The sequence below is a fragment of the Pteropus vampyrus genome, unplaced genomic scaffold (genome assembly GCF_000151845.1).
Source record: "Pteropus vampyrus isolate Shadow unplaced genomic scaffold, Pvam_2.0 Scaffold739, whole genome shotgun sequence".
Lineage (NCBI taxonomy): Eukaryota > Metazoa > Chordata > Mammalia > Chiroptera > Pteropodidae > Pteropus > Pteropus vampyrus.
In genome coordinates, this window is record NW_011889520.1 from 172,930 (window position 1) to 199,584 (window position 26,655).

The 26,655-nt window shown below is 38.9% G+C and overlaps 1 protein-coding gene and 1 non-coding gene across 16 annotated transcripts; one reads left to right on the forward strand and one right to left on the reverse strand.

Moving 5' to 3' along the window:
* Positions 1-2,153: 2,153 nt before the first annotated feature.
* ZKSCAN5 (zinc finger with KRAB and SCAN domains 5) lies at positions 2,154-24,690 on the reverse strand. Of its 15 annotated transcripts, none has more exons than XM_023526184.1 (7): positions 24,622-24,690; positions 22,894-23,407; positions 19,344-19,482; positions 15,125-15,207; positions 14,711-14,846; positions 9,876-10,484; positions 2,154-4,460 (listed from the first exon to the last, which is right to left on the reverse strand). In XM_023526184.1, exons 2-7 carry the CDS (start codon positions 23,305-23,307, stop codon positions 3,358-3,360), a joined length of 2,484 nt encoding a protein of 827 aa, XP_023381952.1. In that variant the 5' UTR covers positions 23,308-23,407; positions 24,622-24,690; the 3' UTR covers positions 2,154-3,357. The 15 variants fall into 15 exon arrangements, with proteins under 15 accessions (XP_023381952.1, XP_023381951.1, XP_011383895.1 ...); XM_023526183.1 differs by having other exon boundaries at positions 22,894-23,410; positions 24,622-24,678; XM_011385593.2 differs by having other exon boundaries at positions 24,633-24,654.
* LOC111734045 lies at positions 13,285-13,403 on the forward strand. Its single transcript, XR_002778285.1, has one exon. It is a non-coding gene; the product is annotated as a 5S ribosomal RNA (ribosomal RNA).
* Positions 24,691-26,655: the final 1,965 nt, after the last annotated feature.

The following is a 26,655-nucleotide window of genomic DNA, read 5'->3' on the forward strand; positions in this document are numbered from 1 at the left end:
TGAGCCTTCCTCTATAAATCTAGGGTAATTTAACCTCCTCCTCAGTCTCGGGAAAACACCAAGATTAAGAAGCAGCTCCTCACTAATAATAAATAAATAAGGGGCTAATGGAGAATCTAGCCTCCTGGGTGAAAGGTGGAGGTCATAAGTTTTGAGAACTAGTGCCTGGGATCTGTTTCTAATTGTTCCTTCTGCAAGGAAAGGACCCCAAGCTAATGACTGGGACCTGTCAGCCCCAGATGGCTCTGATACTTTTGTAAAAACAATAAACATTTTTGATAGAATCAGCCACAGGCTTCCTCCCTATCTCTTAGCAGATATTTCTATAGAATTCAACCTACATGTTCCCTGAACTCATTCACTGACGTAAGTGCAATGCAGATTGTACTGTTCTTTCCCTTTTTTGCCTTTAGTCCTTTCCAACATTTTCATGTTTAAAAGGAAAAGTAAGTAGTGTCTTGAGCAAACAAATCTTGCTCTAACTTGCCCAAACTTGAGCAAACAAAATATGTGACCCTAATATTTTGTTTCTCTTTACTTTTGGAGGTTTGGAAGGAAAGGCTGTGATGGATGTGGTGACTGCATGGCAGCAAAATACTTTTCAGTCAATTGTTCAAATCATAAAACTGTCTTTTTTCTGCAACTAAAAGCAATGGAAGATGCAAGACTAAAGGATCAACATAGTTTTGAGCTCAGAAAAAAAGTTTCTGGAAATCAAAGCTGTTTTACAATAAAGGCAGTTGCCTTGGGAGGCAATTAACTCCCCATCATTGAAAAGGTTTCATGCAGAAACTAGATAATGAGTTGCCAGGAAATGTTTTCCTCAGCTCAACATAGTTATTAAGCACTTGTTAATATGCACATGCCTACAAATCAAATGGGGATTCTTCCATTGGATGGCAGGTTGGGTTTGATGATCCCATGGGGCCCATTACAACTCTAAGATTCTATGATTGTATGATTTTAATCATACCTTGTATTAAAATTGTTTTAACATGAACAGAGTTTCACTACTCTGTAATGTTTGACGTGTAATAATATAAGACACAGTATAGTTTAGTGCTTAAGAGCTTAGCTTTGGGGCAAAGTGATCTGGGTACAAATGCTAGTTGTACTACAAGGGCTTATGACTTTTGGCAAGTGAATTACCTATTCTGAACCTCAGTTTTTCACAACTCTAAAATGAGAGTGCTAATAAGTGAAACTGCCTCAAAATGTTGTGAGGATTAGTGAGATGATCCACAGAAAGCACTTAGCCTATTTAGAACATGGCAAATGCTCAATAAACATTAACACTAGGCTTCACTAAAGTTGTCATTCTCAAGTCTTACATCTGACATTTAGCTCTGTGATTCTAGTTGCAGGAAATAAAACTTAATGCTCCCAAGGAGGGCCTTTGACACACTTTGCATTTAGTGGTTATTTGTCAAGTGTGTCATTTTTTTCTCTTCGAGCAATCACTTTCAACAAGAACCACAAATTCTATATTTTCGTTTCCCCCCCCAAATCTTACCCAAGTCAGTACATCCCTTTCCACCTGTATTACCATTTCAGTTTACCAGTGAATATCACACAACTGAATGGCCACCACATGCCAGGGACTACCAATACTCCATCAGTAATGAGGTCCTCACTGTATCATGGTCAGCAGCCAACTCCATAATTCATTCTTACAGTCAGGCCCCTAGGACTGCTCACAGCACCAAATCAGGTTCCCTAAAGCAGAGCCTGAGACAGGAATTCAGAGCCACATGATTGGATGAGGGCGTACTCTTCAGAAAAATTCTTTATGGGAGAGAATGAAACAAGATCGAGAAAAACAAGAGCCAAGCACAGATGTAGTCTCATAAGGTCTAGCCTTGGCCTGATCCACAAAGGATGGGTTCTGGAGCATTAACTACACTATGTACACTATGGTATCCCCCGTTTTGAGGAAAGCGAATCAGCCTTTTGTATCCCTATATTAATCAGTCACTATCTGGGCAGTGGGAAGGGAAGATAACTCCTGGGTGAGGCAGCTCTCACCAACTGAGGGCAATTCTCCAGAGTCTCTGGAGAAGTGAAGAGCTGTAAGCATTTAGCAGTCCAAACTTATAGCAGCTAGGGGAGGGGTATGCCAGCTTGGTCAAGGGGATCTGAACAAGACACCAGTGTACAACATAATCAACAAGTATTTATTGTTTATTGTACGCTAGGCAGTAAGTAGAAGTAGGACTTTAAAAGCACCCCAAAGCACTCTCTCTAGCAAAACAGACTCAGGTTAACCCTTTTATCCATGTCATCTTCTTTCCCCAACTCCTACCCAGACCTTCTCACAAGGCAGGCCTAACCAGACCATGTCCTCCCTGCTCTCAGTTAGTTTGCTTTCAAATACAGCTGCGACTCAAGTTGAAACTCATTCTACATGTCATTATGCTATACGGGAGACCTATCTTCAGAGCAACTAGGAATTGGTACACCTACTGCTTGGGCCACAATTCCTAACTCAACTTGGTCCAATTCCTTCTATGGATGTAGCTGCCCTCATTCTTGTAATAGAAAATAAACAGTCCACAGTTTGGCCTGTCTTCTCTTCTCTATTTAGCTAAGGCCCCTCTCCCCTCTTCTCAAGATGACTAGCCAAGTTTCTCCTGAACTGACAAACTTAACTCCTCTAATAGCTAGCCTTGATGCTAGTAGAATCAAACAAAACAAAAAAGTAGTGTTTTATGGAGAAGTTATAGATTGAATGACAGCAGGAACATATACCATCCAGTCTCTGAACCCCAATTTTGCCAATATATAAATATCTTAAGTCGATTTCTTTTCAAGGGGTTTAATACTTAGATGGGAACAATGACTGGAGCATTCTAGTGACTGGGATAATCATTTCTAGGAAAGGTTCACTGCTGAGGTACCAAAATGGGTATCATGCTAAAGGGTTCTCTCTTTACTTGTGCTCTTCCCTGAATAGATAAGCGGTCAAACAAGGCAGAAACCACAAATAAGCTTATTTCTATTGCATTTATGAGGCTTTCCTCAGTATCAATGTTCAGAGATTCGAATGAAGAATAAGTGCCATCTGAAGGCTTTCCTTCATCCACCTTATCCACGGGTTCTCTTTTGCCTACCCTCTTAACTATGAAGATGCTAATGAAAGTATTTCTCAATGGGAAAAGCGAACAGGTATCTATTTATTATTCTCCAGTGTTCCTGAATTCTAACTGAAGGATTTCCACATATCTGTAGGTTTGATGGTTAAGCTGGAGAACTTGCTTGAAGTTGTTATTACATTCATTATAGCAGTAGGGTTTTTCTTCAGGAAGACTTTTCTAAAATTGAATAAGAGCTGTGCTACAATGGAAACACCTACACACTTCAGGTATTTATGAAATCTGTCCTATCATGACTTCTCAGATGTTTGAAGAGACTACAACTCCAACTGAAACTCATTCCACATTCTTTACATTGGAAGGGTTTCTCACCAGTATGGATTCTCTGATGTTGATTAAGATGTGACTTCAGAGTGAAGCCTCTGCCACATTCATTACATTGATGGGATTTCATGTTGGAATAGCTTTTTTGATGTTGTTTTATGTGGGAACACTGGCCAACATTTTCTCTACATATATCACATTTATAGGTTTTCTCTGCTGTATGAGTTCTGTAATGCTGAATAAGATCAGAGCTATAACTAAAGGCTTTCCCACATATGTCACACTTATAAGGCTGCTCTTGTAACTCAAACTTCTTATCTTCAATCACTGTTAGGTTCCAACTATATGCTTCCTCACAAATACCATTTTTTTCATTTTTCTGACCCATATGGAGCACCTGATGTTCAATGAGGCTAACATACTGAAAGAAGATCTCTCCACATTCATGACACTGATGGGATTTTTCTCTAGAGTGGAGTCTCAGATGCCCAGCAAGGTGTGAACGCCTCCCAAAGCCTTTCCCACACTCATTACACTTAAAGGGTCTCTCCCCACTGTGCACACTCTGATGCTGAACAAGATGGGACCTCACTCTAAAAGCTTTCCCACATAAATGACAGGTATAAGGTTTTTCACCAGTGTGGACTCGCTGATGTTGAGTTAGGTGCACACGTTGATTGTAGCTTTTCCCACACTCATCGCACTTAAATGGTTTCTCCCCAGTGTGTATTCGCTGATGTTGAATAAGATGGGCACTCTGAATAAAGCTTTTTCCACATTCATTACATTTATGTGGTCTCTCTCCTGTGGAGGATTTTTTGTGAACATATGTAACTTCACTGAAATTTCTCCTCTTTGAAGAAGGTTGTCCTAGTATCTCTTTCATGGGAATGCACTGCTTTCTATCCAACTTGCCTTCCCCAAAATCTTGAACTTGAGAAACACTTCTTTGGATTCTTCCAGATAGTTCCATGTCTGCTTCTGAAAATTCTGAAATTTTCTTCTTAACATTCAATTTTGTATTCTTACTTCTTTTGTCACTGCCTGAAAAAACAAAGAGGAGATGCAAATGTCATCAGTTCTTTTACAGAAGAAAAATAAACTGTCAGGAAAAAAGAGGATAATCAAATAAAACTATGGTGTGAACTGACAAAAACTAGAAGAATGGGAAGCAAAGGGTTATGAAGCATATATAGAATTGAAGAATACCTGATAAGGAAACAGGAAAAAAAGAAAGATGAATCAGTATGAAATTTATGATACTGATGGGATTTTTCTCTAGAGTGGAGTCTCAGATGCTCAGCAAGGTGTGAACGCCTCTCAAAGCCTTTCCCACACTCATTACACTTAAGAGGTCTCTCTCCACTGTGCACACTGATGCTGAACAAGATGAGACCTCACTCTAAACGCTTTCCCACATAATGACAGGTATAAGGTTTTTCACCAGTGTAGACTTGCTGATGTTGAGTTAGGTGCACACATTGATTGTCGCTTGGTGATGTAACACCAAAGGTAGGTGATATATGAATCTCTGTTCTCTTCAACCTTAGCCAACATTCCACCTTCAGTTTCCCTCCCACAGCACTCAATACTTCTCCTTTGGAAATGCTCATCTATTCAAACCTGTCTAGTTTTGAATAGACTTTTAATATCTGCTACTCCCACCAGATCATCAGCTTGAGAGCGTGAACAGCATCTGTTCTGTGTACTGCTGTGTCCCAAGCACTTAACCTAGAGGTTCTCAATAAATATGGCTGGATGAGGACACAAAAGTATCCCTCCTTTGATCAAAAAAAAAAGGGGGGGGGGAAGGTAGGTATTAACTAGTCATTAGTCATAAGAACAATTGCAGGAAAGATTTAAAAGGAAAGACACTATTTTAAAGCAATTGCTTTCCAAGTCCAGAGTCCTATTAGACAGATTTCTCCAATGAGACAGTCATCAAGTAGAATGGGATAGAACCAGCTGAGAAAATAGCTCAGCTTAACCCATAACTTTCAAGACACTATGAACTACATAAACTTTTATTCCATGATGGAAGTGGTGGCAGTGGCTATTAATATGAATGACAAGTGGCTAGGTTTGGGGACATTAAAAGTATAACTTAAAATTAAATACTTTGGACAGTCTTAAGAGTTTTCTGAATAATGTTAATAATAGCCGTTAAATTCACAGCACAGGTTAATTAAAGTAATGCCATCTTATATAAATATATCACTTAAACAGATAAAAAAATAAGTAAACAAACAGGAAAATCACTAAACCTTATTTATAATCAAATTAGTGAAAAAGAATACAACGAATTTTTGATAACCCTGAAAGAAAGTAAAACTGATACTCTCGTACGTGGTGTGATTGTTTCAAAAAGCAATTTAGCAATATGTATCAAGAGCCATAAAGATGTTTTGGGCCTTTCATCCACTAATCCCACTTCTGGGCATTTATTATAAGAAAATAACCCCAAATATAGAAAAAGACATAAGCACAGTTATCAGGACAAAAGAGAAAAAATTAGAAGTTCAACTGGGGGGTTCCCATCAAGATGGCATAGTACATAGACACTGTGCTTGCCTCCTCACACGACCACATCAAAATTACAACTAAACTACAGAAATATCGTTGGGAGTAGCCTGAACAGCAAATCCTACAACTGTGGACATACAAAAGAGGCCACCTCAAGGCTGGTAGGAGGGGCGGAGACACTGAACAGGCTGGTCCTACACCCACGTGTACCAGTTGAGAATCAGGAGGGATATCCTCTGGAGGTCCCACCAGAGGAGCAATGAGTCCCAACCCCACACCAGGCTCACCAGCCCAGGGTCCCAGTGCTGGGAAGAGAAGTCCCCACAACTCTGGCTGTGAAAACCAGCAGAGATTGTGCCTGATTGAGATGGAGGGCAGCTGGAGTCAAAGACATTTCTCTTAAGGGGCCCACAAGTGGACTCATTCACTGATGGACTCACTTGCTCTGAGCTCCAGGGCTGGAGCAGCAGCTTGGAAGGCACCAGGGACACACAGAGAGGAACTGAATTGAATGGCTTCAAGGTGAGAGGTGGAGGGGCAGCTTTCTTTCAGACAGAAGTACTGGCAGAATCCATTGTTTCTTTGTTGAGCCCTCCTCCACCCTGTGTCCGTCAGCCAGGCTAATACCCATCACCCCGCCCTGGAGATTCTCTGAGGCCTCATCCTATCCAACTTGCTGGCCCACCCAAGTTGTTTCTAGTGGCTTTTCCATACAAAAAGCCTGTCTTGGTTCATGCTGTGGACTTTCCTAAAGTCTTTCACAGGTTTGCAAAACCCAAACAAGAAGCATCTGGCCTCACTGTGTCCTGTACCTCTTGGTGAGTAGCCCAAGCCCGGCACTAGTGGCAGCTGGCCTCAGTTCCTGACTTGGCCTCTTGAGGCACCTATAAGCCCAGACTGGCTGGTGGCCATCTGAGGACTGCTTGGTGACTCTTGTCAGGTGGCTCCAGTCAGGGCACAGGCTGTGGCTAGAGCCCCTCCCAGGAGGCCCTGGGACCAGCATGTCCAGTGGCCAGCTTCAGATTAAGCTAGAGCACTACCCGGGACTGTATTTGAGAACCACACAGCCAAAGGACAGACTCAGCAGGCACCAGAGCCCTGCTAAAGTGAATCCTGCTCCACAGAGTCAGCCCCTCACCAGCCAGTCCTCACAACCAATCAGCCCAAGGGTCAATCCCTCCCATTAATGTGCAAACAGCAACCAAGGCTCAACTACCACAGGAGGGCACGCACAACCCATACAAGGGACATACCTGGAGTACCTGGCTCAAGTGACCAGGGAAGACTGTGCCACTGAGCCCCATAGGACACCTACATAAGGCCACTCTACGAAGAGTGGCAGTTCTACCTAATACATAGCAACAAACACAGGGAGACAGCCAAAATGGGGAGTCAAATAAAGATGTCACAAATAAAAAAAAACAGAACAAAGCTCCAGAAAAAGAACTAAACAAAATGGAAACAAACAAGCTACTAGATGCAGAGTTCAAAACACTGGTTATAAGAATGCTCAATGAACTGAGGAGAAGAGTAGATGAACTCAGTGAGGGCTTTAACAAAGAGACAGAAAACATAAAAATGGAGATAGAAAACATAAAAAAGAACCAGTAAGAAATGAATACAGCAAATGAAATGAAGAATACATTAAAAGGAATCAACAGCAGATTAGATAAAGCAGAGGATCGAATCAGTGATTTAGAAGATAAGGTAGCAGAAAACAGCCAATCAGAACACGAGACAAAAGAATCCAAAAAAAAATGAGGATAGTTTAACAGACCTCTGAGACAATATCAAGAATACCAACATTTACATCATAGGGGTACCAAAAGGAGAAGAGTGAGCAAGAAACTGATAACCTATTTAAAGAAATAGTGATGGAAAATTAATTTGGCTAAGGAAATAGACATACAAGCTCAGGAAGCACAGAGAGTCCCAAATAAGATGATCCCAAAGAGGCCCACAGGAAGAACATCATAATTAAATGCCAAAGGTTAAAGATAAAAAGAAAATATTAAAAGCAGCAAGAGAAAAGCAATTAGTTACCTACAAGGGAGCCCCCATGAGACTGTCAGTTGATTTCTCAATAGAAACTTTGCAGGCCAGAAGGGATTAGCAGGAAACATTCAAAGTGATGAAAAGCAAGAACCGACAACCAAGACTACTCTACCCAGTAAAGCTATCATTCAGAATTGAAGGACAGATAAAGAGCTTCCCCAGACAAGAAAAAGCTAAAGAAGTTCCTCAACACCAAATCAGTATTACAGGAAATGTTAGAGGATTTCTTTAAGAAGAAGGAGGAAAACAAAAGAGATAAAAAATATGAATAATAAATGGCAATAACTTCTTATCAACAATGACTTCAAATGAAAAAGGATTAAATGCTCCAATCAAAAGATAGGGTGAATGAATGGATAAGAAAACAAGACCCTTACATATACTGCCTAGCAGAGACTCACATCAGATTGAAAGACACACACAGACTGAAAGAAAAGGGATGGAAAAAGACATTTCATGGAAAAAGAAACCAACAAAAAGCTGGAGTAGCAATACTTATACGAGACAAAATAGACTTTAAAATAAAGCCTATAACAGGAGACAAAGAAGAAATCAGTAATCCTGCTTCTGAGTATTTATCCAAACAAACCCAAAACACTACTTCAAAAGCACATGTGAATCCATATGTTCATTGCAGCATTATTTACAGCAGCCGACACATGGAGGCAACCTGGGTGTCCATCAGTGGATGAATAGATAAAGAAGAGGTGGCGTATATATAAGATGGAATATTACTCAGCCATAAAAAAATTGAAAAAAGAATGAAATCTTGCCATCTGCAACAACACAGATGGACCTAAAGGGTATTTATTGTGCTAAGTGGAGTAAGTCAGACACAGAAAAACAAATGCTATATGATTTCACTTACATGTGGACCCTAAAGAACAAAAAACAAACAAAAACAGAAACAAACTCATAGAGAGAGAGAACATTTTGGTGGTTGCCAGATGGGAGGGGGTTTGGAGGTTGGGCGAAAAAGGGGAAAAGATTAATAAGTACAAATTGGCAGTTTCAAAATAGTCATAGAGATGTAAAGTATAGCGTAAGGAATACAGTCAATAATATTGTAATAACTATATGTGGTGTCAGATGGAGACGAAATTTATTGGGGTGATTACTTTATAAGTTATATAGATGTATTTAAATCACCATGTTGCACACCTGAAACAAATATAATAGTGTATGCCCACTGTAATTGAAAATAAAAAAAAACTATTAAAGAAAAAAAATTCAACTGGAGAACAGCCAAGTAAATTGTGATGTCTCTCTACACAATAGCAGATTGTCAAAAATAACAAACAGGAGGGCAGAGCAACACGGGAAAATGTGTACATCTAATATTTAATTGTACCCTCCAACTATATAAATATAGGCTTATGAAAAAGGACAGGAGGAAATACACTACCTAATAATAGTTCTATTAGTTAGGATAGTGGGATTATGGGTGATTTTTTTTCCTTCCAATTTCTTACTTCCAAACTTCCTGTACCATTTTAAAACAAAATAAGTGAAATAACTAAATTGGGGATAGGGGAAAGAAGGAAAGAAGTAAAAGAGCCAAAATCCTCATTTACAATAGAAAGTCAATAGATAGTGTCTAAAATTGATGAGTAAAGCAATAGCAGAATTATTTAAAATACGGAATTACCAGAAGAAACAGAGCTGAAAGCAGGCATCTCTGGAGAAAGGGAAGTTGTGGAGATGGGGGAGATGGCATAGGGTTTTGCCTAATTTGACAATTAAAGTATAATAAAATAGATTGTAATCTATGTCCCTTCCTACTGCTCCCACTATCACAATCCATCTGTGCTATTATTGTTCAAAGCTAATAAAACAATATTTGCCCCCATTTATTCACCAACACAAACTCCTCACACATACATCTTTGGGATTTCTCTCTGAAGTGGCGCTTCAAGTGTTCAATCAGATGGGAGTGCCGACCAAAGTTTTTCCCGCATTCAGTACATCCATAAGGTCTCTCTCCACTGTGCACACTGTGATGCTGGACAAGATGGGAGCTCACACGGAAGGCTTTTCCGCACACCTGACATTTATAGGGTTTCTCACCAGTATGGACTCGTTGATGCTGAGTAAGGTGCACACGCTGATTATAGCTTTTCCCACATTCACCACACTTAAATGGTTTTTCTCCCGTGTGGATTCGCCGATGTTGAATGAAGTTTGAGGCTTGAAGGAAAAATTTACCACAATCATTACATTTGTGACCTCTCTCGGCATTTGTTTTTTGCTTACGGTTAATGTCTGTGATGGCACCAAGATCTCTTTTCTGGGAAGGGTTCTGCCTTGACTTCCCCACAGTGGGGTTTACCTGCCACCTGTCTACCATGCCATGAAGGTCACTAACTTCTCCAAATTCTTGACTCTGTGGAACATTCCTTTCAGTGCTTCCTGATGTCATCCAGTGCGATTCAGCTTCATCAGAAATCTGCTTTACTATGAGTTCCATATTGTCATTCCTGGATTCGTAATCTGAAATAACAGAAGGAAAATGAAAAATTCAGCCATTGCCTGCATTAGAAGAAAGGAAATGACTAAGGGATATAGAATAATTATACAAAACCAACATGAGCACATGACTTTGTAAAGACATTTATGATTTTATAATACAGGGACGGGATAAAGAATATTTAAGCAGGAAACAGACAGATTAAAGAGGAAAGAGTTCGCAAGAATGGTTCAGAAGGATGAGACTGGAAGAGCGGTTATTCTATTTAATCATGATGACATTCTCTTGGTATGGTACTTACATACAGTACCCTTTTTTGAATATCTGAACATTATTAACTATTCTTAATTAAATCTGTTATTATAGCTAACCCAATCTTCACTTTCCTCTTCCTGTTTAGTCATAGCTTGGAGAAGAAAGATCTTTCTAGCTTTTTCAATTCCCCCAAAATTTCAGTATGGTATAAATTATTCTAAAGGAAAAAAAGTCATTCTTTCTATACCCAGAAAAGATCTACTACTGTCAAGAGCTACTGTCAGTAGTCCATGACGAATACAGATGTTTAAGACACTGGATTAACAACATGTATTTTACTCAAAACACTGACATTTAATATAGTTTTAAAAGACAAATCTTCAGTAGTTAACAAAAATTAAGGAATATTATTTTTTAAATGCTAGAGAGAGAGATCATGGCCTCTTGAGAACTACATCTAATCAAATTTTCTGTAAAAGAAAAAGTTGTTTTCAAATATTACATAATAATGGTAATAAAAACTAACATTTGCTGAATGCGTACTGTGGATCAGGTGCTATGCCTTTAAATGCCTTATAATTTTATGGCATTTAATCCTTACAATGATCCTTAGAGGTAGATATTACCTTTTTTGACAGAGTGAGAAGTTATAATTCTTGTACCACGAAGACAACTTTAATTTTTATTTATCTTCCAACTGTTTTTACTTAATTCTCTTCCTAAAAAGACATTTTAATAGTGGAGACAAACAAACATAGGAAAAAAAAAAAAACTCTATCACAAAACCAGACTTTTTACATGTTTTTTCCTACTCCATTCAACTAAGCAGGTAATCTCAGCTATCACAATACTTCTTTTATTCATATCTACTTATGCTCACACATTTTATTCTTCTTATAATTCTCTCCCATTCAACAAGTCAAACAAGCTCATGACATTCTTTTTCTGGGGATGAATTTGAAAATAATCAGATTAGCCCAATGCACCTCTCTGGGACTATTAACAATGGCCCTTTTTCAGAGAAGGAGATTATACAGGTTGTTATTCTGATTGGTTTCCAGATTTGCTTTTTTCCTCTTTCCCTGCCTCTCCTTCACATATATGACAAGCTTTCTGTTGATTCTTCTGGTTTATCTGACAGAGGTATTATGTATATTTGACAGAGAACTCAATAGCTCAACTGAACTCATAGTTCAATGCTATACCTGGCTTCTGAGTAATGCAGTGTGCGTGTGTTGTGGGGGTGGGGTGTTACAAAAACATCTAATCAGGCAGATTTGGTGCTTTATAAATTCATGCTCATCAATCTCACTGGTGCCGTCTGGCATTCTGTTTCTAAGGTTGGCTAGTTTCCCCACTCCTTTTTCTCTTAGCTACATCAAAATGTCTCTGTCATGATCTCCAAGATATATCACTGTATTTAAAAAACAAAATAGTGTGTATGATATGCTATGATTTTGCACAAACTTGTATAGACACAGAATATGTCTAGAGATACAATCAAGAAACTAGTAATAGTCACTGCCTCTGTGAGGAACTAGGAGATTGAATATCAGTAGGGGTAGGTGGCTTACTTTTCGTTTTATCTTTTTTATTTTATTTTTATATTTTAAAGATGTATTTCATAGGACTTCACTAGTGATCTTAAAATATATATATATATATATATATATATTACTTTTTAAAAATTTTTTTAAGTTTATTGGGGTAACAACATTGGTTAATTCAATTACATAAATTTTCACTTTTCGTTTTATACCCATTTATACTATCTAAATTGTTTTCACTATTTGCATGAATGACCTTTTTAAAACCAAAGTTCACTGTGCTCACACCTCTACTCCACCGCCTACTGCATTCACCTGCTCACTTTCAACAGGTGACTTATTGTCTCCTATTTTAGGAAGGTCAAAGCTATCCAGTCAAGAACTCATTGGACATCCTGCAACTAGAACTATAAACTTGATGGTGGCCTTATTCTTTCATTCTACTCTCATCTCACAATGGAGGAGCTGTCTCTCTCCCTAGCCAAGGTTAATCCTACCTCCTATACCCTGGATTTCATCACGCCATCCTATTTTCCAGGGACCTCTCTACATCAATTACACGCTCTTCCTTGCCCCAACATTTCAAACTTACTCTCAACTAGTTATTTTCCAGTAGCTTGTAAGTGTACTTAAAACCTCTCTCATTTAAAATAAGAACATACAAAAATAATCCATCCATATAACCCATGTATTCTTTCAGTGACCAGCCTTCCCTCTCTTCCCCTTCACAAAGTTCTTGAAAGCTTATCTATAGGATCTCTCTCAAATTTCTGCTCCTTTGCAATGTTCAGCAAAACTGTCTCGTGTTCCCAAACATCTCGAGCCACTCCTTGGTAACAGCTGTTTCCAAGATTCATTTATTTTCTTCCCAGAGAAGTTAAGGAAGCAGAAACCTCTGAACATGTTCTTAATGCAGAAGAGTATACTGAGTATAAGATTAATAAAGAAATGAATAATGAGAAGAAAAATGAGAAAGTAAAAATTTTAAACTGCTTGGAGAATGGTATAGAAAAGAGCTGTGTTCTACGGCCATGCCACCCTGAACAAGCCCGATCCCATCTGATCTCGGAAGCTAAGCAAGGTTGGGCCTGCTTAGTACTTGGATGGGAGACCACCTAGGAAGACCAGGTGCTGTAGGCATAAAAAATAAAAAATAAGGGATTGTAAGATGACAAGATCCTTGCAATCTGTGAGGTCAACCAAGAGTTGCCTCGCCTAAAAAAAAAAAAAAAAAGAGCTGTGCCAATAACTTCCAACTCTGAAACCCAACGAATGTCTGTAAAGTAAGTGAAAAGGAAAATAATACTAATAGACTCAAATTAGACAAGCGAGGTATTAGAATTTAATTTAAAAAGAAGAGAATGAAAAAATTTTTGCATTAAAATAATACACTACAAAAATAATTCCTTGGGAAGAAAGACCACTAGATCTCAACAGATAAACAGGGGGCATGTACAAATAAATCAATGAAAAGGAAATACAAATATACATATCAATAGTAATAAAAGAAATAGAAACTTTAAAAGAGCATGAGTCAGTTTTTACACTTTTAAATAAAAGCCTATGAATGAGCGAAATCCCTTATACAATGTAAACTGGTATAATCCTTTTCAAAAGAAATCTGACAATATCTATGTATTTCATCTAAAGTCTACCAGTGTGCCTGATATATATATAGTGGTTCTTCTAAAAGAATTCATTCAAAAGAAGCTAAGTGCTGTAAGTTCTAAAATGTTTGCCACAGTGCTGAAATTTTTATAATTGCTCCAAGCAGCACAATCAAATATCAGTTCCCAGGATCGTAACTTAGAAATAGGTGCAAAATCTCATTTTGGGGCACAAAATTCAAGAAAAAACATGATGTGTAAAGTGTAGATGCTAACAGGGCAAACATCATAAAATAGGTACTAGTGTTCTGAGAATGGTAACAGTGTGAACAACTAGCCATTCGTGCTTTAGAAGAAGAGAATAAATGCCCTTGAGATATTGTAATTACTACTATAATAAACAGTTATTCAAAAAAGTCTTTCAGAAGTGAGAATTATGCAGTTAAGAACAATTCAATTTGTCAAGGAATAGAATACAATAACTATTACAAATTTGTTAAAATCCAAATCTGTTTTAAAAAACACAAAATTTAAGAAAATTTTAATTAAAATTTAAAAAGAAAAGATCCAAATCTGTTATTTTAAGCTCTTTTATTAAAATGGTAAAAAGACAGTATTTGCTGGATCACAAATACTATCCCCTAAGCATCATCAGTGTTCAGTCATAATCTTATTATGATAGATATAATCAGAATAAGCTAAGAAAAAAAAGGCTGATTTACTTTTTCACAGAAAAAAAGTCATAGCAATTGAAACATACATGCTTTATAATCTGTACTAGAAACATTCTTTATTACAAAATTAAGATGTCCTAATCCACGCAGACAAAATAAATCTTACCCATGGAAGTAATACTCTCATAATTCTCCTTCCTGTCATCCCTATAGAGGGCCTTCTGGGACTGGTCCAAATGTCCCCATTCCTCCAGGATGAAGGAAACAGCCACATCAGCCACATCTTCAATTTTCACCAACTTCTGAAACATGAGATTTCCACTAAATTCCCATTCCCTTTGTTCAAATTTGGAGTGAGGGGAAGAACTTCATGCATTAAGGAAAGAAATAGAGGGAGGGTCTACGCTTCAAACAGGATGGGGAGTACTGGATAGAATGAAAAAAGACATTAAAGCACGAACCCAAGATGGGCCTGGTCTCTAGTTAAAGAGACAGAACTGATACAGATTCAGGATTAAGGCAGCTTCTTGTCCAAGAATAGACATGGGTCCTCACTGCAGGCACAAGGACGCCAGCTCACCTGGGACCCAGCTGAGAGAAGTGAGGCTGTCAGCTCCTGGCTGTCCTTCAGGGGAAGGGAAGAAACTTGTAGAGCAGGAAGGGCTGAGGGGTGAGAAAAAGAGGTGTCAGTGAGAATATCTTTACTCAGTTCCAACTGCCATCATGTTATGCTTTTGCTCAAGAATCCACAATGGTGTCCTGATACATCAAAGCCAGATTCTTCTGCTTGGCTTTTAATACCCTTGACTTACTGGCCACTCCCACAATTACCCTATATGTACCCTTTTCCCAAAAAATGTAGACTCCCTGCTTTGGTTAGGCAAGTCCATGCTGCTGACTTCAGATTGTAATATTCCTATATATGGATGTACTCTCTTCTGCCAAGATCTAACCTAATCATCCCCCAAAATAACCAGAGTTCCACAGCTTCCATGGAGCTGAAGCACTGACTAGAGCCCAAGGCTTCTCAAGCTTTAATGTACAAACAAATTGCCTGGGGATCTTGGTACAGGAAAGACTCTAGTTCAATAGGTCTGGGGTAGCCCCTATATTTTGCACTTCTAACAAGCTCCCAGGTAATGCTGGTGCTGCTGCTCTTTGGGTCACACTTTGATTAGCAAGTTCTTAGTCCACAGTCTTTCCCTTCAAGGAATTACTGTGATTGGTTTATAGTCAGCCAATTAGTATTAATAAATCAACTCTGTGTGTTATAGGAATAGACAGATAAAACAATTCTTGCCTTCCAAAACTTCACTGTCTAATGGGGAAGACAGGCATGTAAATCTTACTTACTTCAAGAATAGGGTAAAGAGTACTAACTTGAAGTTCACCCCAGTTCCCAAAAGAACACAGAGGGAGGGGCGCCTACAGAATAGAGAGAGGGAGGTAGGAGCATCAGAAAAACCTTTCTACAGGAAGTAGAAGTGGAATGGAATAGGAATTAAGGGTGCTTTGCAGGTAGAGTGAATGTGCAATGCCTGGAGGGTCTGATCTCTAGATGCTAATGACTATCTGACCTTCTGCTGTCATCTCTGCTTGTTCTTTGTCCAAGATTCATGGTGCATCCAGATCTCACTGTCTATGTGTGCCCCAGCTTGGACAAATCCAGCTGGTATTAACCTTTAACCCGACGGTTTATACCTTGCTATGGCTCACCCAGTCCTGGAGATGTATGTGCATATTTAGCTTGCTTGTGTCCAAGGAATGGGAAGTAATGAGCAATGACACAAAAAGGAGGAGATAATGGTTATGGATAAAAGCCATAAACAGAGACAACATCTGAAAACAGGAGTGTCCCTAAGGAGTAAAAAGAAGACTTGAAGAAATGGATAAATGTAATCTACTTAACAGTAATTTTAAGTATAGACTACATTCTAATTATAATTACATTCCAAATAATTCCACTTATTTGCTGAAGTTTCCATGAAACCCATTGTTTCTTTAGTTTTTAAGTAAATGACTTTGCCCCTCTCAAGCTCAAATTAGTCCCCTGAGCAGAAAACCAGCCCTCAGTGCTATCAAAGGCATGAGGAATGCTGCCTCGTGTGTAACAAACAAACAATATTAATTTTGATGGGATAAAGAAACTGGCTAGGGTCTGGCTAACAGGGCAGAGAAGAGAAGCAGCACCTAGGAATAGAAGAAAAGAGTAGCCTGATCTGATGAGACTCTGCAAATGGAAGGAAGATGACATGATTCGAGGACAAGATTCTGCACTTGAGAAAGCCTGATGGTAGAGCCTTCCCAAGCTAAAGGTAGCACAGAATGAGGTAAAAGAGCAGATTCAGAGCTTGACTGCTTTTGTTAAAATAAAATCCCAGCTCTGTCATTTACTAGCTTTGTGACCTTGAACAAATTACTTAACCTTTCTAGACCTCAGCTTCTTAATTTCTTTTTTTTTTCCATGATTGAATTTGACATACTTTCATTTTTCCACTTAAAATTTTTATGTCCCACCATCTGACTGGAACTTTACCTTCTTAATTTCTAACATGAGGATAACAGCAATACCTATTCACTCCACTGGGTAAGTGTGAGCATTAACCCTTGGAATGCCAACTAGGGTTATTAAACACAAGTTTGGTTTTTCGATTTCTATTTTCAAGTTTTAACTATTTTTAAAGACTGGAATTACATGACTTGTATTCCTTTAGAGGCCTTCTGAAGAACAAAAAGAACACTTGCTTTAGGATTATTAAAAAATAGAATAAAACTCGTCCTATCCTATAATTTCTATATGGATCCACTGGACCCTTTTACGAATCTAGAATAGATTTTGAGATCAAAGTGATCTTACTTTTCCTGTATCACTAAACATTTTTCTATTTCATCATCTTAGGAATTATTTAATTTTTACTATCATTATTCATTAGTTATTTCCAATGAGAGCATAAAAGACTAAAATAAGAAAATGAGAGAATAAAGGAAATATTTAGGATGACACAATAGTGAAATACATCATCATTCTTCACTATTCCCAAAATATTAAGTGCATTGCCCAGAGTTCTGCATCATCTTCAAGAAGGTATAAGACTACTGACACTGCTTTTAGCTTTCATTAAACATAGTTGAGAATTCAAAGTTTCTCATTTTCCACCCATATCGTCAAAGAGAAAAAAATCTGCAGACATTTCGCTATTATTAGATGAATGAGAAGATGATGAAGACAGAGAGAATGTGCTCTCTAATGATAATGATGAAACTGAAAGTATAAGGGAAATCTTTGTATGAATCTACAAATGACAATATCCCAGATAATTTTTCTCAAACTCAAGAATCAACAATAAACACTATATTTCTAATTTCATAAAAGGAATATGACCATCTCATCCAGTGAGTCATGCAACAGGAAGGACTTCATCACATAATATTTTGCAACACGATTCTGGACTATCCCAATTTGCTACAAGGACAGTATTCATTTTGTTAAAGCAAAGTATTATATGGCAGTATTCTTTTATTTTTTATGATGTTTTTATTATCAAAATATACTTGATACAAAGAGGTTTAATTTTTATTAAAATTTCTTTAAAAATTATTCATTATCCTTTGATTCTACTGTAAATTATGCATAAAATGACTTAACTATAAAAATAATTGAAAAGAATCCATTGGCGCCAGATGGTAACAGTGCAGACTATTTTTCCTGGTATACTGAAGATTAAATGAATTCCTACAAGTAAAGTTTAGAACAGCTCCTGACACACAGTAAGTACCAAAGAAGTAATAGCTGCTGCTGCTGCTACTTAGTTATTATTACCACAGTGAAAGGAAAGCTGGAAAAGATTAGAGCCTTGGGACATATCAAGTGAAAGACCTGACCAGAAGGGCACCCAAAAATAAAGCTTGAGGCCAAACAGGAAGCAAAAGTTTACAATTCTTGATCCACAATTCTGAAATTCCAAAGCTCGAAATACCAAAGGTTTTTTTAAGTTAGGCATTGAACTACTTTGACAACAAAATCTTACCAAAATATATGTGAAGCTTTTCAAAGTTTTTATTTAATCCACTTATTGGAAATATGCATACATTTTACTGCCGAAATATTAATGTGTGTGATTATGGAGTACCACCTCAAATCCTGTTAGTGTAATATATGGTATACAAGTCCTATTATCTTATTTAATCTGAAAAATTCTGAATTCTAAATTACATGTGATAGTAAGAGTTTCTCTGATTAGAGACTACAGACTTGTGGACATAGATCATAAATAAAACACTCAGCTGTGCATATTTCTTCTTTGATGTATCTAATACAGGTTAATAGAAGACAAGGAGAGAGAGAGAACAAATGCTCCAAAAGTCATTGTGAAGCATTGTTTGAAATAAGACTTCTAATCGAATGAGCAGCCAGAAACGAGTGTAGTTAGGAAATGGGAAAGCTTTTTTTACATAAGCATTAAAACAACAAAATCTATGAGGTAGAGTTGGAAAACTCCTACAAAACAATTATGATACTTTTGTAAAATACTTTTGTGGCTCTTTTAACAGTATCTATATAGTTGTCATCATCTGCATTACTGCTTTTGAATAGAACTGTGGTACAATTCTTAGCCATCCTATACGCTGACCTCTTTCTTAAACCAGGGACTCAATTCCAGGTCCCCAACCCTTCACAACCTCCAGCTCCTCCTGACTGCAAAGAGACCGCCCAGCCCAAAGTCTATGCTGCTGACATTGCTTCCCCCATGGCACCTACTCTCTAGCCACATTTGTTTTCCTGAATCATAGATCCTCACCATTTTCCTCCAGGAGATGAGGCTTCTGTGGCTCTTGTTCAGGTTGGGGGTTCAGAGACAGGAGCTGGTGACTGAAGGATTCCTGCACAGCTCCTGGTGGCACCATCTTCTGAGAAAGGACTTCAGGACATGCCACAATCTAACAACCACAACCACACCAATCAGTACATTACCAAGAAGGCTATGAAAGAATCCTGTAAATTCACATTATTCTTTCATTCATTCCTTTATCAAATATTTAATGTGCATATGAGCCAGGCACTGATTATACGGTGGCTTAATAACATGGGTAATGTCTAGCTGAGGAAGACTTCCATTAAACATATCAACACAAATATATAATTATATATTAGAAAAGAAAAGAAAGTGGTGCCACGAGGTAGAACAGCTGAGACCTACTTTAAACTGAGTGGCCAACAAAGGCTTTTCTAAGAAAGTGTTACTTAAAGTAAACACCTAAACGATGAAAGAAGCCAGACAGGAGAAAAGTAAAAAGTGTTGCAGGCAGAAAGAACACAAGCAAGGACTCTCAGGCAGAAAGTGGGTGTTTGGTATAGTCAAGAAATCGTAAGAAGGCCAGCGTGGTCAAGTTCAGTGAAGTGGGGAGAGAGGTAAGAAAGAAAGTTGGAAAGATCAATGATAAGACTCAGGAAGATATACCTGGTTCCCTAGCAGACCAACACCAAGACAGGAGCTAGTGCATGTCTGGTGTGCTACAGTCCTCCTTTCTGTTCGTGGCTCTTGCTCAACCCTAGGGTACACACAATTACTCTGCCACAACCTGTCTATTCTGGAAGGTACTAGCACAGGAGCATCCTAGCAGGTAATAAGACCCTGCATTGTGATAGAATTGCCATATGTTTCAAAGCACTGTAGAGTTTAATCCTCCTAGTTCTGGCAAAATATGGTACAGGAGTTAAGAGGCAGCTATAAAACAGTTGTGGAAGGAACACACAGTGATGGTCGGGACACAAAGTGAAAGTCACTTTGCATGGTAGTCTGTGTCCTCGTGGACCTGCTCAGAACAAGAGTTAAAATGACACCAAATATGTCAAAGGGTACCTAGACACCAAAGAAGCAAAGCAGCCTTTGATATCCCGAGACTAGGACAGAGAAACCAAGGAGGAAGGGTAAGAATAAGGCCCGAGAAAGGCTTGCCAGAGACAAGAAATGTCTGAAGATAAAGTTGAAGAACAATGTCAGGGATACAGGAGGTAGGCAGAGAGAAAGGAAAAGTGCGCCGTGGAGACCCGTGTGAAATCCTCTCTCTGGCCTCAAATTCTGACCATCACTATGTGTCCCTTCCAAAGATGGGCTGCAAATCACACTGAGAGAGGTAAATGTGTAACATCTACCGTAAATCCTCTATTAAAAAATGCTTTTTTATTTTAAACTATGCTTTTTAATATTTATTACTATAAAAAATAGGGAAAAGTTTCTTAATGTCCCAATTAGGTTTAAAAAAGGAACAACTAGATGTCACCATGAACCTTTACTTCCTATTGTGACAGAAGCAATAGTAAGGTTTGAACATCCCCTTGGCAGGACAATCATTCAGTAGAGCGGCAGGGTCTGGCCACAGATTAGCAGTAACTCTCTCCACGGCCCACTTGTCTCATGGAGTGAGCTAAACCAGCTGAGGATCTTGATGTTCTAGAATGCTGAAGTACCCTTTACTTTATTCTTTACTCAGTAAAGAATAATGAGACTGGTACCTTACATTAAAGTGCAATAGCTCTGAAGAATAATGAAAATTCTCTAGCCTCAAACTCTTGTAGCCCTATGATCCTATGAGTTTTGTTTTTTTTTATAAAAAGAAAATTCAAGTTTAAGAGAGTGTGAGACTAGCAACAAGAAGGTAGAGGGTCGAGTTATAAATGAATAAGAAAGCACAAGAAGACATAATGACATAAAGATAGCGATCCTCCCTGAATTAATATATGATCTAATACAATACCAACAAAAATACCAACAAGATTTTTGGGTAATAAAAACTAAATAAGTAATTCTAAAGTTCATTCAAAAAAAGAGAAAGAAAATATTGAAAAACAATTTGGAAGGGTAGTAGCCCTATCAAAAACCAAAGCACTTTACAGAGCTCCAATAAATAAAATATTGATATTGAACAGACAGTAAGATTAATAAAATGGAATAAAAAGACCAGAAATGGACCTAAATACATGCAGAATTTGGTATGTAATAAAGATGGCATTTTAATCAAAGAGGAAAATGGTGGATTACTATACAAGTTGCTGGGGAAACTGGATAAATATCTGAAAAAAAAAGTTATAACCATACCAAACACCCTAAACCAAAGTGAATGCCAGATTTATCAATCATTTAAAAGTATTAAAAAAGAAAAGAAACTATGAGAAAAGCCTCTTAACGATACTGTAGTAGAGAAGACCTTTCTAAGTGTGGCACAAAACTCAAAAATTAAAAATTAAAAGATTTAAATTGATTGCATAGAAATTTAAATATCCTGCAATGCAAAAATCTCTATAAGCAAAGAAAAACAGCGACATAGGAAAATAACACTTGCAACATAAATGACAGACACGGTGCTTAATTTTTCTAATAAGTAAATAATATAAATAGATAATTTACCAAAAAAAGGTATAGGCATAACCCTTTTAATATGTACGGTGGTCAAACCCACTCATAATAAGAGAAATGCATGTTAAAATTGCACCAAAATTGCATCTTACAGATTGGCTATAATCAAAAAGTTGGATAACACTGTGTTATCAGGCTGTGGACAAAGAATTTCTCTTAAAAATTGCTGTTGAGACTATAAATCGGTATAACCTCTACAGAGGATAATCTGTCAACAGCTGTCAAAATTACAAATTCATATGGTCTCTGAGACAACTGGACTTCTCAGCATTCATTCTACAAATTAATGATGTATGTAAAGGATATTCATTGCAGCAAAGTTGGTTACAGTAAAAATTCAGAAACAATCTAAGAACAACTTAAAGGGCCCTTAACAGGGCCCTTAACATCCATACAATGGAATATAATATAGTTTCAGAGTGAGGCCGCTCCATTTGCACTGACATGGAATAAACCAAGATATAAGAAAAAAGCAAGATGCAGAAGTGCACAGTGATTTTAAAACATTTGTGTTTTTTTAAGCATGTCATATATGCTTATATATCAGTATGGTAGATCTCTGTAAGGATATACATGAATTGTGTAACAGCAGTTGCCTCTGGTGAGAAGAACTAGGCAGCTGGGGAATTAGGGGTGGGAGGGAAACTTACTTTTCATTACAACCTTATGTACCTTTTGAATTTTGTATCATGTCATTCAAAAAATAAATACAATAATTTAAAAAATAAATAAAATCGCAGATTGTCTTCTCCAGGCTAACACACTGGATACTGCTTCTCTTTGCTGGAATGGCAGGAAATCTCCACAGTGTACCTAATCCCAGGAGAACAAAAGAATATGAATGAAGCAGCAGAGTGCTAAGGATCTCACCCTTGCTTAGCAGCTCCTTAACTCTCTTCCTCTCCTTTCTCATTGCTCTAATGTCTCCACTCACCTGTTGTCTGCGTTCCTCTAGTTCCTTCTGTATATTTTCTACCACAGCCACAGCCTCTTCTCCATTTTCCGGGTGATGTTCTCTCACCCAGGTCTGGAACTCTTCAGGCAGGATGGTCAGGAACTGCTCCAGCACTAGTAGCTCCAAGATCTGCTCTTTGGTGTGCAGCTCCGGCCTCAGCCATTCACAGCAGAGCACCCTGAGCTGACTGAGTGCCTCCCGGGGGCCTGATGCCTCATGGTACTGGAAATGCTTGAAGCGCTGGTAAAAAGTCTCAAATACTGGTGGATTATACTCTTGCATCCAGGTGCAGTCTTCTTCTTCCACCTTCACTATTAGAAGGTCTTCTTGTTCTTGCGAAGTCTCAGTTGGAGGGTCCAAGTCTGTAACTTCCCCAGATTCTGTCATTATCATTCCAACTCAAAGGGATGTCTCTCCAGGTTAGCTGTGTTACACTGATCGAATCTGTTTTCTGCTCTTTATCTTCTGAAGGGCGCTTTCATTAGTGTGCAACCTACTGATATATTGTAAATTATTATTAGCAAAGAGATGACAGAGGTCATCTACAGTAAAAATGACTACTCAACAATTTACTTAAAAATATGAGCTACAAGGCAGCTGTCACTCCATTCGTAAACTAATTACAAAAAAAACCCAGAATATTTCTAACATTTAAAAAATGTAAACGAGAGCCATAAAAATCTGACATTGGCCTAACACAATTTTAGTGAAGAACATTAAATTTCATATAAATAATAGGACAAAACTTACTAACTAGTCCAGAAGCAGTCGTTCCTTCTCTCTACCATAAGCCAAACTTAAGTCAGAACAAAGGTCAAAAATATTACAGTGGTCAAAATTGGTCCTGTCCTTCAAGCCAAAAGGGCCTGAGAGACAAACGGTAGACTTCATTGGTCCCAAAGAAAAGCAGGGTTATAAGTAGAGATTTGGACCTGGATTCCTCGGAATCGACTCTGACCCCGTAAACACCTAGACCGGCCCAGTCAAGGTTAGAGACAGGACCACCGTCTGGACACAAAGAACATTCCCTTTCCTCGAGGCTCCAGTCCCGGGGAACTCTCCTGGAAGACCAAGCTTCCGCAATAAAGGCTGGGGGAAATGGGCTGCTTCTTACAAACGGAGAAAACCGAAGACGACACTTCACACCACTTCCTCGCCGGAAGCAAGCAAGTCCAAGCTTTCCCAGTCCAACGGGGCTGAGCTAGAAATCCCAACTGCGATTGCACTTCCGAGTCCTCTCTAGGAATCCCGGAGGTCCTCGCCTCGCAGCAGGCGGGAGGTGCCAGCCCCGGGACCCGCCCCCGAGGGGCTGTGGGCCAATCGGCGGGGAGACGGGGCGCCGGCCTGGTATCCCAGTCCTACCTTCCGAAACCGTCCCACGGAGCCGCAGTGACAAGGACACTAGAGCCGTGGAGAAAACAGAGCTACCCTCCTTCCCCACCTAACCCCAAGGCCATTTAAACAGCCCGGGCTCCTCCCCTTTCCTTGGAGTGCGGACAGGGGGCGTGGCCCTAGGTGTCTGGAGCAGTTGCTAAGGCAACAGTTGCTAGTATTTGATTGGCCGTGGAACTCGCGCTCCCCCACCCTCAACACTCCGCGTCCCGGTTCGAAGTAGGTCTATACCTTTCTGCGAGCTCGCAACCCTCCCATCTCAGTTTCTTCACTGAATCTCGCCATTCCCCGCACCCTTTCTCCAGACATTCCCACCTCTTTACCACCTCAGTCGCCTTTCAGGGCCAAAATCTCCGACGTCAGACTCGCGAACCTTCCGAGCCAGCAGATCCCAGGACTACATATCCCAGGAAGCCCCGCGCGGACCGTACCTGCTAACCAATAGGGCTGCGGTTCTCTTTGTAACGTCAATCTTGCTGGCCTATCAGAATGCAGGAGGGCAAGGAGGCGTTTCCTCCGCGGCTCCTGCTGAAAGGCGATGGGTGGCGAAACCCGGTGCCAGGCGAAACCCGTTGCGGTCCCTGCTGGGTAGAGTGAGGGCAGTAGTCCTGCATTCCTGCGAGGAGCGAAGTCGTCTATGCTGGGCTTCTCCAGCCAAGGGAATCCCATCCTTAATAATTTCTCGTTTTCGTATCCGTTTACAAAACTATTCGACAGGCAGGACAAGAGTCACTATCACCACTCTTTTACACGATGCCAAAATGAGGCTTACCGACTCCACTCTGAATCAGAAGGCACACATCTTTGGATACTCCTGAGAGTTGTTTTTTAATGTATGGGATGAATTTTCAATCAGGGATGAGTTTTAAGACTCTGTTGCCAGCGCTGTGGTTTACCTAATGGGAAGAAGGCGATGCAGAAAATCCCCTATCTCCAAAGAGACCTTTAGCGGGAGCGGCTTAAATTGACACTGCTGTATGTTTGGTGCGCTGTAGTATTTGTATGGTTTCACTTTTACATTTAGAACTTTGCATAGTTTCACAATGAAACATTGGGTCTTTTCATCCATTCAAAATGATCTTGGTGTATCATTTTGATATACCAAGTGTAGATCCAACTTTATCTTTTTCCAAATCACTACCCAGTTGTCCCAACATTTATTTTTAAAAGGTCTATCTTTATACCTCCCCCCCCACCATCGATTTGTAGTGCTGTCTTTATCACATAGTAAATTCGTATGTTTCGTGGTGTTTAGATTTTCTATTCTAGACCTATTGCAATGGTCTCTTTGTCTACGGATGTGATAATACCATGCTGTTTTAATTTATTGAGGATTAATCACTGGTTTTTAAATATCTCTTAGGGCAAATACTCCCAATTGTGTTTCTTTTTAAAGTATTATTGCTTCTTTATTTTTTCCAAATTAACTTTCGATTCATTTTTTCTAGTTCCAGAATGAAATGTTTTTTGAGATCGCTTTTAACATTTTAATGTAGGGAAAATTGACATCCATACAAAGTTGATTTTTCTACCCAAGAACATGGTTTGTCTTTCCATTTGTGGAAAAATAGCCTACTTTTGGATCCTTTGGAAGCTTTTAAAATATTTCTCCACATAGGTTTTGCACATGTCTTTTTATGTTCTAAATATTTTATCTTGTTTTAATATTGGAATTGGGTTGGTCTAGTTTTTAAAAGTATATCTGTTAGCTTTTGTTGCATAACAAGCCACCCCCAAGCTTAGTGACCTAAAAAAATAACCATTTACTTAGCTTATGACTCTGTGAGTTGGCAGTTTGGTCTGGGGTTATCTTGGTGGTTCTTCTGCTGGTCTCCTTTTGTCTATGGTCTGCTACTGGTAAGCTAAGCTTTTAGGGGATTGGTTGATGGTCAGCTGGAGTGCACGTGGCAACTCAGACATCTGCCTCCCATCATCCAGCAGGCTATCTCAGATTTGCTCACTTGTTGATGGCAAGTTCCAAGAGCAAGAGAGCAGAAGTTGCAAGGGTTCTTCATACCTAGGTTCAAAACTCACACAATATCACTTCTGCCACATTCTGTTAGTCAAAGCAAGCTACAAGGCCAGCCCAAATTCAAAAGGTGGGGAAAAAGTTAACTTCTTGACAGGAGGAACTGCAAAATGTTCTCCTGGTATTTTATCTTTTTTGTTTCAAACCTTTGTGGCCCTTTTTACAATATACCACGATAAGACATATTATCTTAAGAGGAGAGCAAAGGGTAATGATCCAGGTAGTTCTGGGAATGGACTTTTCATATAACCATCAGCCTGAATGGCATGGCAAAAGGTCTGAAGAGTCTTGCCCTAGGCACGTTGAATTTTGTCGTTATG

Bases quoted from the DNA above. Each gene is read 5' to 3' on its own strand.
- ZKSCAN5 (XM_023526184.1), bottom strand. From the start codon at position 23,307: ATGATAATGACAGAATCTGGGGAAGTTACAGACTTGGACCCTCCAACT. The intron at 19,483-22,893 runs GTGAGTGGAGAC...TGTGGTTGTTAG, and splicing joins TAGAGGAACGCAGACAACAG to ATTGTGGCATGTCCTGAAGT. The intron at 10,485-14,710 runs GTAAGATTTATT...CTGTTATTTCAG, and splicing joins TGAGAGTATTACTTCCATGG to ATTACGAATCCAGGAATGAC.